Below are 11,526 nucleotides of genomic sequence, written 5' to 3'. Positions count from 1 at the left end.
ATATGCTGTGCCGCAACCTTTGGTGGTTTCATTCCAACCACCTGTAGGAGCAAGTCTCTATCTCAATTTCTGCACTCTCTTCTCCCCCCTGTACATGTTGCCCTTTCACAAGCTTACAGGTTAGTAGAGAACACGTGTGCACCCATAAGTGGAGGAGGGATTGGCCTTGACATGTTCAGTTTGCATGTATTCGAGTCATGGCAAAGTGAGATGACAGTTCAAAAAAATCTTTCATAACTTCTACCACTGAAGAAAACTGATCACACAATTTGCATTAGTAAATAAACCCCTTTAAAGGGGGGTGGCTGTGGTGCAATTTCAAAAAGTAAAGTACTCTACATTCCACAATAGCTTAAACAAGTCACACAATGGCTGCATCTTACAGCTTCCTACAGACTGATTGACACTTAAAACATAGCTATTCTTTAAAACCAGATCTTGACATTTACATCACAATCCATATTATTGCATATTACCTCCATCGGCCACAAGAATCCGGATGAAAAACAAAAATAGCGAGCCTATGAGCTACAAAGAAATGTTTTAATGAGATAGAGCAGTTAAGACAGATGGAACAAATGAATTAATAATGTTGGTCCGTCCTTACTAAGATAGCACATTTTATTTCAGAAGTCAAACAGATGGATCTTTAAGTTTCACAACTCGAGAATTCACATGTGCTTCTTACTGTTCAGTACGACTTTGGCATCTGAATACGTGTGACAAGTTAGAGTTCATGTACAGCATGGTTAATACAATCATTGGTGTGTGTTTACAATTTTGATTGCGCAATGTACAATACATTAGGACAAGCAAAATGACAAGGTTTCTACCACAGTGTTCCAGAAGTCCCATTAACATCAACACTTACGAACATAATACATTGAAAATGGTAGTGTTTTATCTTTTTCAATATATGTACATACACTATAAAAAATTCATAGTGAATTAAGATTGAATACTTCTTGCCCTGCTAAATTATTGAGGAAGCAGAGGCAACTTTGGTCTAGACTTTGCGTTTTTACAATACTTTTGACTGGAAAGGTTTACATTGCACATTTCACAACAGAGAATACAAAACAAACAAATGCAGAGACTATGATCTATTACTCCTACTTTCAATTTACAAGAATTAATACAATTTGGTTTCTATGATCATTCCCCCTCAGATAGAAAGCCAGCCATAAAGAAAAACCAAGAGACAATTTAAAATGAATTTATACAGAATTCAAATGATTATTTAGCAGTGGATATATGCAGATTATTTTTCCTTTGTGGTGGTGGTGTTCAGGAATGTGGGAAGGGGGAGGGCAAAAGATCTTTCTAATTGCAATTTGGATTACAGTATTATACAGGGTTTCTTATCCTTGAAAGGGTTTTCTGAAGTAGGTATTCCCATTAGCAAAGGGTCATTCTTGGCATGTTCGTCACAGTAGCGCATTAGGTCTGCTGATGCTTTGGAAATCTGAAAAATAAAACATGCCATCCATAATTATTTTTTCAAACCCTATGTTTAGCCTATATACACACACACACACACACACACACACACACCTGCAGTTAAACATACTTCAACAGCCATCCCCCAGAAGTAAAAATATCACACAAAGACTACTAATTGTGTCAAACACAAAGAGGACCTAAGATCATCTGAATTATCGGTTTAGTGAAAATATGTCATGCAAAGAAGAAGAGGTTAGGAAATCTTCACTTTCACTTTCTTAATACATTCTACAAAATTCCCATTTATTCTGTTTTGTCGCTACATGAGTATGTGGCTATATAAAGGATAATACTTTCATGTATTATATTTACAGAAAATGCCTCATTATAAGATTCAAACCTGTGTGCACTTTTATCTTGTAATACACAATGCTGCGGAAAATGCACAAATGTAATGCTCGATGCCAAAAAATGGACAGATGTAAAGGTTGATAACAGCTCGTCTCCAACAAAGTACCTAATATATTTGGAAAAAAAGGACATTAGGCTATAAACTGGTTAATTGTGTCTTAATTACTTAAGAGACACATGATGTAAGGGAGTCTAATTAAATAAAAGATTGGGCAGCCAGTTAACAGTAAAGCATGCAATACAATTCTTTTAGTAAGTGTGAAATTGCTTGACAAAGCCCACTGTATCGGAATTTAAGAGTAGTTCGCTTTACCCAACGAGTTTAGGATGTCAGATCTAACTCAAAGACGTTCACACTAGTTATAAGACATGCTACGCTTTGCGCTCCCTGTTAATCTGGATACCTTAAATAATAACTGTGGCTCTTATTTTCTTTAATTTGAATCTTACGTAATTAGTTCCTTAATTGTATTATAGTACTCATAGGCAAGTGGACCCCTACACACTAATCACACAAAACTTCTTTAATACAAGGGCTCAGCACGGCTCTGCGGCATGATCTTCATAGTTTCGGTCCCGGAGGGCTGTTCGCCAAACAGTAAATAGTGGTAGTGTAGTAATTAGAATCCCAAATGAACAAAGGTGTACGTCTATAAAGATCTTCATAGGTCTTCAAGGTCATATTTGGCACACACTTTATGACTATCTGTTTAACACATGGAACTATGCAAAGAAGAAAGTTGTTCCTGCTCTAGGTCTCGGGGTTTTGCATTTATTAGTGAGTTCACGGAGAATGAAGGCTTACTCAAATTTTCTGAGGTTGGAAAGCAAGATATCCGTTAGCGAGTGCAGGTTCTCTCCGACCAGCACAGGTGGATGTGAGCTATACTGCTCTGATTACTACAGACAGGGTAAGGTCACAGCTGGCATGTATTTCATACCTCATGACCAATGACCATGATCAGTGCTTTCGCCCTAGTTTTAAAGATCAGCTGTTCATGAACACTATACTATCATTTCCATGGTGATGATGGGAGTTTAGTCTATTCAGATGTCAACTCAATGACAAAGCCTACAGCCACACAGACTGACTTACCAGTCACTGGAACAAAATCTGTGCCAATTGTCCCACCAAATCTTTGAAAGAGGAACTGCCACTTGTGGCGAATTCTGCAACGTTCACAGATCATAAAGGCAAAGCTGTCTCATTGACAATGGCAGTATGATAGCTGTAACTGTCCCTTTAAAGTTCACAAATGGCATTATATTTTGGTGAAAAGGTTAAAAAAAAATGGTCACAAATCTTTGGCAGCTAGTGGTATTCAATGGCAATTTTTTTTACTAGTAGTCACACACTTAAACATAATCAAAACACAAAGGAGGAAAAAGGCAGGATTATGATACACTAGAGAAGATGCCATATTTCTTATAGTTTAAGGAGCTATATGTCAGAGGGACATAAGAACAATTTAATAATGCAAGACGTATGGAGGCAGAGCCAAGGGCGTCATAAGAGTGCTTCTTTCCTGAATGCTTAGCTTGGTGCATAGTACTCACTACCATGCAATGAAGAATAAATAAGGAGAATTCCAATACAGCGACAAGCCATCCACAGGTTGAATAGCAACCAATCTGCAGAGTACCCCACCGAAATGGGTGAGCTTCAGAACAAAAACCTTTAACATCACATATGCTATGTAAATCTTTCCCGAAGTCAAGTGACGGCTGCTTGTCTTTCACTCTCTCCTCGTTCGACATCCATGGAGGAATTTTAAGTGCTGGACGTTTGGTGGTAAAGAGATTATATATTTGTATCATCTTTTTTTTACAACAAAGTAGTAATAAAAATAAAATAAAAACTTTATTATAACGAGGGAAAAAATAATACACGATGTACTCATTGTGCTATAGAATATACAACTGGACTGCTATGAAGCACAATTTCTAACTGAACTGTCTCAAAGCATACCTTAGCTACAGAACTACTCTAAGTGAATATCTTAACTCAGATCGATTGCGGGCAATACCCTATAAGCATTTTAAATAAAAGAACCTTTCCTGGAAGAAACCAGGCAGTAGAATTCCGCATCCCACTGCTTTCTGTCCCATTCCACCCAGCCCATCATTGCAGCATACTCTCTCTTTTGAGTGGGAGATGCAGTCCTGGGGCTTCTCAAGTCCATGGGCAGTAGTACCAAAAATCGTATAATGCCACAATCTGCAAGTTTCACACCCATTAAGCAGTGTAGGACGGACAGCTACAAATCCTGTCACCACCCAGCACTTTCTGTGTTTGGTAGGGAAAGGCCTGCCAGCTATGTCAAGAAAGAGAGCAAGACGGGCAGACAGAACAATCCGGATATTCTGTGGCTCTTCAAGGCCAGACCATACCTCAGGCTAGTATCCAACTAAATTAATGCATCTCCACAGGACATGTAAAAATATCACATCCATTCACCCCACACCACCAACAGTCCAACTGTGGTAGCAGACTTGCTCTGTGTACGATGGCTGGGGCCCCGTACCAATTATTGAGTAACTTCAAGTATGAAGACTTAGCTTCTTAGAAGAATGATCCATGAGAGTCTGGCAATGAGGACCAGGTGGTGAGGGAGTATGTGTGCCTCACAGACGTCTGCCAAAAGATTCTGGTTTCACAGTGATGGGCATTGTGAAATTAGAGTTGACCAGTATACTATACATTCCTTAAATCCCTTGGCCCTCAGTCCCCCACACCTGCACGGCAGCATCTCATTTAGCAAAGTATGAGAGAATCAGTGAAGGATGGACAAATAGTGGATGTCTGCTTAGCTTATATCTGCGGTAAAGGCACATTTGAAGGTATTGCTATCATTGTGCATGTCCAAGGCCATATTCTGAATTCAGTGATGTATTTGAGAGTATGCCCCAAAATGATCGGATGTAGTGTATTTATACCTCAGCCCCTCTACTTGGATCTGTTAACTATCAGCACTCCCATCTAGAAACCTGCATTGTTAAAGAAAGGAGCCAAATCATGTAGCCAGTGGTCTACTTTCAACGAGGCGCGGGTCTGCATCCATCTGCAAAGCATTTTCTGGATTGCTGGGTTGTTTCTTCCATGGGGTTCAGGTAGCTCAGTACAGAGGACTCTTAAGTCAGCCTTGCAGTGCAGAATGTTCTTTCCTATCTGTCTCCACATTAGGGGATCCAGTAGCACCAGTGACCAGAATACCATTAGAGATAAATGGTTAGCTAGGTAATACTTGCCGATGTGCAGTAGATTGTGGTCCCGGCCTTTGTGTGTGCATATAGTTCAGCCATGAAGAGTCAAGGCTTACCTGTATCCCACACAAAGCATGCAATGTCAAAGTCTATGCGTGTCAGGATGGAAAGTGGAATGGTTATTAGCAGCATTATATAGTTAAACTGTGGTATTGTCACTATCTTCACTGCCTGTGCACATCCCCACATTGATAGTTAAAGGTGGGACCACCTAGTAAAGTCACCAACATAAACCCCCTGGCAAGCAGGGCTTTATGTTATCCTTAGCCATGAACGCTAGCCCCTGTTAACAGCACTCCTACGTATTTCATTCGTCAGGGACCCACATTATTCACACGCCTTGAATGCATGCCCTTTTCCTAGCTATGGGCATTGTATTGCTTCACAGTTCTCCTAGTCCACTATATAACCAGAGAATTATGAGAAAGTATTCAGCAGCGCCATCAGTGCTGGAACAGAAATCTGTGGCTTGGACATAGTCATCAGTATGTCATCTGCATAAAGGAAGGCCTGTAGTAGTGGAGAGGCCCTGTATAAGAAGAGACATTCTAATGGCAACTGTCAAGGGTTCGAGAGCAAGGAAAACAGTTACCTTTTCTGATTTGTATCATGCGGAGCAAAGGATCTCTGTGGGTAATTTGCATTACCGGCCCAACAGAAAGCCACCTAACCTTCTAAAAGGAAGTCCTGCCCAGTATAAAGCAGTCCATGACCCTGAAGAGGTAAGGCCACTCAACATGGTCAAAGGCCTTCTCTGCATTCAGGGACTAGGCCACCAATTCCTCATCTGTGCTTCAAGAACCCCTCAATAGAAGAGCAAGGATTCACATGGGGTTATTCAAGAAGCGACTAAGGACAAGTCCAACTTAATAGTCATGGATCAATGAGGGTATCACTCTCTGAAGCCTGTTTGCAAGTACTTCTGCTAGTATCTTAACTTTGACATTCAAGAGCGAGAAGGATCTATAGCTTCCACATTCAAGTGGGCCTAGGCTGCTATGAGGAGGAGGGGCACAAAGTCCAATGCTGGGAGTCCCTAAGGGGTCATGCGGATACTGCCTCTGACATGCCAATCCAGCTTCGTTTCAACTTATGGATTTCAGGTAAACGTAGCTCTTGTAGGAACATGATGTTAGCCTGATGGTGGGGCAGATGGTTAAGCATTTTTTCAATTTTTCCATTTAACAAAGCTAGTTAGCCATTTGCATTCATTGATAGCACAGGGAGCTGTAGGTTTCGTGGTGGGGTATGGGCCATAGTCCCAGGCCAGCAATGTCGTTGGAATGGGAGTAAAGAAGTGCAGCCTCAGGGCAAGACTTGTGCTGGGGAAAAAAAAAAAATCACACCAGAGGACTAGTTCTTACAGTCTGTACTGATATAAAAGGAAGCCGTAGCGTTAATATAGGAGCAGACAGAACATTGTGTTGAGGGCACTCCTGTTTGGTTACGGTGGTGGAATTCAATTGTGATGTCTGGGGTGAAGCCTGCACATACAGAGTCTAACACTGGGTTTCCAGGTCTTCGAAGTGTGGCCTTGGATGGTCACTATCATCACCGCAAGATCTAGGAGGCCAAACGTAATTTCTTATTTTCACAGGCGTGGGCTTAAAGCCAGAAAAGTCTTTTTGAAAGCTGTTTCATGAAGTATCCATCATCATGTTACCCTCATTCTAAAATGGTCCACTTTTCTGTTTCACTGCCTGCAGAACAAGCCTGGTGTGTTGGTGTCAAAAGAGGCATGCTGTGATGGCTCTGAGGATATTTGTCATTCGGGAGAGGTATGCCCTTAGTCTGTGCGCCCTCTGAAATTCCAGAGGTTCTAGAAATGTAGCCTAAAGCAAGGTAGGGATAGAGATCGTTGGAACATGATCATGTCCTCTTCCATGCTCTCTGTGATCCTGTTGAGGTGTATATTATCCCTGTACAGAGTGGTCTTCCAGAACATACACCTTTCTCTGCAGTGAGGTAGTTCAATGCTCCAGTCAGGCTGTATGAGTTATAGCCTGTCTTAGTTCACCCTTACTTTTGTATGTAGAATCTGGGAGTAGAAACATATGCGTAAGGTCAGTCCTGACAGGTTTGATGCCTGTTGCCATGTCTACCATTGTAGTGTTAAAAGTGATAATCCTGGAGCTCATACTAATGACTTCTCTGAAGACAGTGTCTAGAGTGCTCTCTGTCATTGTGTTTGGTTTACTAGCACTTTGTGTGGACCCACCAGACAAGGCCTCAAATGATTACTGATAGGCTGTCTTTGTTCCCGGCAAGGGTACTGAATGTAGGCAACTTAGAATAATATAACTAGTTGTTAACAGTGTAGCCCGTGCCCAGTGTAGATGCTGTGGTTACAGATACAATCCAGAGAATCCCACCAGAGCCTCTTGTAGCGCTGGTGGGCCTGACAGGTCCTGTGTTGTAGTCATAGATTTGAATAGATCACCTACGCTGGGTAGAGGTGGGCTGATTCCTGTGTGGACTAGGACCCTCCCCACAGAATGAACAGCTGTGCTGCAATGGCTAACCACAGGGGACTGGCTTTCATGGTTTCACAATTGTTCTCCTGCATTAACGCTTGTCCCTTGGCTTACCTCAGTGCCATGGCATGTCCATAAGACACATGTTTGGCCCATATGAACATAGGAATGCTTGGTCCATAGTCGAGCAGTGTTTCAGGGCACTGCAAGAAAGTCCATGGGAGACTTGGGTGCCTGCAAAGGGATTGTGTCTGTACTCCAGTTCAACTATGTCACTCGGGGCACCTTCATACCGGCGCTAAGTACTGCAGGATGTATTCTTTCAGTGAAGATCAAACCATTCATCCCTTTGCCCTCAATTCTGTTCATTCCCTGTGGACATGAAAGGAAGTTGAGGCTTTCAAGCCCTAGTCACATATGGTGTCCTGGGGACAGTGCTTCTCTGATGCCCAGGGGGGGGGGGACTATGGCTACTGTTGTGGTTACCAGGGTGGTTTGAGTAGGCTTAGTTGAGAGCCATTACCAGTGCTGAGGGACTGGAGATCATAAGGGTTCAGGAATGGATGCGGTCTATGTCTGAGGACTGATCTCGCTATGCGAGCCCTGCTTCCAGGCAGACATTCACATTAGAGTCCAGGCCCCTCGTATGGTCTGCACTTTGAGGCAATCCAGTAGCCCCTTAGGTTTGCTTGCAATTTCTGTTCATGCGTCATTGAACAGAAATGGCATGGCATATTCATGTGTCGCTGGAGGACACTCCTACTTCACTTCTCACAGGCTCGGCTTATTGCTCACTCTGGAGTCGGAGTGTTTAGATCGCAGTGCGGGTCCCTTGATCACCATTTGGGGTGGGGGAAGAAGTATTTGACTCACCAGTACCAAAGCCGCCCCTCTATGCGGCTGCTACTTTTATCTATTTTATTATAGTCTGTGGGTCCAAGCTTCTCTGTCCCTGATAGAGATGTTGGCCAGTCCGCTCCACTGGGTCTCAGGATTTAGTCAAATGGTCTCCTGGCAACTAGTGCACTTTTAATGATTCACAGTCTTGGATCGTGGTAAAAATCTGCCTCTAAATTGGCCTGTTCTGTATTGGTATATTTAACTTGACTATGAAGTGCAACCTAGGCCTGGAAGTTAAGTGGTAATAGTGGACTGCAGCACCTAGTGTGCCACCCACTACAGTGGGAAAGTAAGCATGGCTTCAGGTTCAACCCTTTATAGCCAAGGCAGAACACTTTTTAAGCCTTCAGAAGATCAGGAGAGGGCTGGACCTGCTATCTGTAACCTTAAAGGCAACCTTAAGGACTTGACCTGATCCCTCTTGTACCCAGGATAAAGTGGACTCCAAGGGTCAGTTGGCTGCCGCCCTGTGTGGCTACAGGGAGACAAAAAGCTTCAAGAGACATCTTCCTTGAAGTACCCAGCTGACCAGTAGCCACTGGGCCTGGACTGGACTCTGGTGTTGGCTGCTGCCTGATACCTTATGAGTTACTACGTGCCTCCCCTGAGTTCCTGTGGGTTTAGAAGTGTACTCCTGTGGTTGACTGGGACTTAAAAGACTAAATCAAAAGGTCAAATCTTTGACCGAACAACCCTGGTTGCTATAGCCAACCAGCACTCCATCATGGTCAGCCAGAAATTACACATAGGTCCTGGTCTACAGCAAACATTCACCATCATTGGCGCTTTGTGCTCTCCAACTCCCCTTACTAAGTTTTCGTCCTTTATGTAATTCTGAATATTACATTTTACTCTATTCTTTTTTAAGTTGGTTTGGGATTTTTATTGCCTTGTATTTTGACTTTATTACTGTTCATACTTTACACACTGCACTAAGTGCCGGAGCTGCCAGGGGGATAAGTGCAGGTTAGTTTAGTGACTTGGAGGGTTCACCCAGACAAGCATTGTGATTATTCAATATGGATGATAGTAAACCAATTTCTCACACCCTCACCACACCGCTTGGAGTGATCCCCATTCTTAAGCCACTCCCAACAAGCCAAGCAACGCTTCTCATTTCCTAACTTTGGGCGATAATGAATAGCTTCAAAACTGTAAGAAGAAGAAGCGAACAATAGGACAATGGTCCACTAAATATTTTTAAAGTATAGGTATGTTATATTAACATTAGGAGTTCACTGCTTACTCTGTGCACCACAACAGAGCAGTCAGCAAAGTTCTTTAAAACCCACACTTGTTTCCTCCCAAAGAGGCCCACTAAAAGAACACCCTCTAGGACTCTTTCAGAGTCATTACTTCATCAGACTGCGCAAAACATATCTCAGCGTCTATCATCAGTCTTCTGGAGGAGTTGCTCTGACAGAGCTTACTCTTTGCATCTCCAAAAGAGCTACATCAGGTTCTGATTCAGTGGGTTCCTTTGATGCAGATTTGAGGCCCAGGATATCACAGACCTGAGAGAGAAAAAGAAAGAGAGAAAAAGAAAGAGAAAGAGAGAGAGGGAGAGAGAAAGAAAGAGAGAGAGATTTGAAGACAGGCAATCCCGCCCATTGAAGAGAATTTAAATTGGATGCCCCATCTATGTTTCTCTATGTTGAAGTCAGTCACTATTCGGCAGGTTACAAGGAAGAGAGCTGGAAGAGCTGCCTGGTCATGCCGTTAAAAGGTGAAGAAGGCACTGGAAATAAAGCTCTGCTTGAACAGTTCCCCATCTTCAAAGTCAGAATATCATTCGGAACCAACCTCCTGGTAGCTATCTCAGTCACCCACAGTACATTGTCAACGAGGGGTGACTCTTGATTTCAATACCTGTAGCTGAAGGAGGCATGTAAGAAATCCTTCTGGATGGCAGCTCACACACCTGCTAACCCTTTTAGCGCTCGCTGAATTTATGCTTCAAAACAAACACAAAAAAAGGTTCTGTCATCTGGAGTCTCCTCAAGGGAGTGGACTCTTACTCGCATCAGTAATGCCTTTAATCAACTCGTTCAAGCTCTGATTAAGATGCTTGCCGATTGCCACAATATCCGATCTCAAGAAAAAAAAACCTCCCTCAGAAGCTCTTGGTGTTGCTAGAAGATGTGGCTCCTGTAGTGTCTCACATCCTCCTGCTTTCTGCATTGTGTTGCCACTTCATTCTTCTTGGCACGCTCCTGGTGAAGAAAATCTTTAGTAGTGGAGTCTTTTACTTTCAGCTTTTGTACGGACTAGTTTCTCCCACATGGAAAGACATTCCTGCATCTCATTGGATACTGCCTGCCCGGTGTAGCCTTCAAATCTTTTTTTCCTCTGACAAACGGAAATCCTTGGATCACTACATATTTCCCTCTGGGCCTGAACCACATCACTTGGTAGGTGCCATTTATCAGGTCTGACAAATAGGTTGTTTCCTCTTGTGCTGTCCACTACCTTGTCTGAATGTTAAGTACTTGTTAACAAAATCTCACCCTTTGAGTGGACAGCCTTGCCACTCTCCTGCATAGTTCCACCAACAGCCCCTAATGACCCTCCAAGCATCCTCAGTGCAGGAAATCACTAGCTTTCCATAGTTTCCCTCATTTGCAGAAGGTGGGAGCAGTTGCTAACTGCACCTTCATTTCACCATCAGGGCCCAATTGCTATAACTCCAACATGATCCTGCTGACTCTCCCAAGGGCTCACCAGCGCACCACAACCCTCAATAGGTATGTTCATCCTCCTTAACCTGCCAATAAAGGATAGTGTCAGCATACCAGGACTCAAACTGATTCCACTTGCAGTCTAAGACACCAAGAGTGTCCCTATACATCTCTCTTGTTCAGATTGTGGTAGCTGCCTCACCAAGCAGGCTCTTCTGGATCCAGGTGCAAAGACTGCAGCCTGCACCCTCCTGAGGTAGCCAGTAGCTCAATATCTCTCATTTGCCTGGTCTTGATGGCAACAATGGACAGCTGTACGCAACCTCATTAATCAAGCGGCCAAAGCCAGCTTCTCA

General features: G+C 43.0%; 1 protein-coding gene across 5 annotated transcripts in view; it reads right to left on the bottom strand.

Moving 5' to 3' along the window:
- Window positions 1–524: 524 nt before the first annotated feature.
- Window positions 525–11,526, bottom strand: part of GNG12 (G protein subunit gamma 12) — a 338,055-nt gene continuing 327,053 nt past the window's right edge. For all 5 annotated transcript variants that reach the window (XM_069232461.1, XM_069232463.1, XM_069232460.1 and 2 more), the window contains one exon: window positions 525–1,465. In XM_069232461.1, the coding sequence (XP_069088562.1) occupies window positions 1,340–1,465 (126 nt within the window). In that variant the 3' untranslated portion in view covers window positions 525–1,339. The remainder of the gene's footprint in view (window positions 1,466–11,526) is intronic.

This window comes from Pleurodeles waltl, chromosome 4_2 (genome assembly GCF_031143425.1).
Source record: "Pleurodeles waltl isolate 20211129_DDA chromosome 4_2, aPleWal1.hap1.20221129, whole genome shotgun sequence".
NCBI lineage: Eukaryota > Metazoa > Chordata > Amphibia > Caudata > Salamandridae > Pleurodeles > Pleurodeles waltl.
This window is presented reverse-complemented; position numbering and strand designations above follow the sequence as displayed.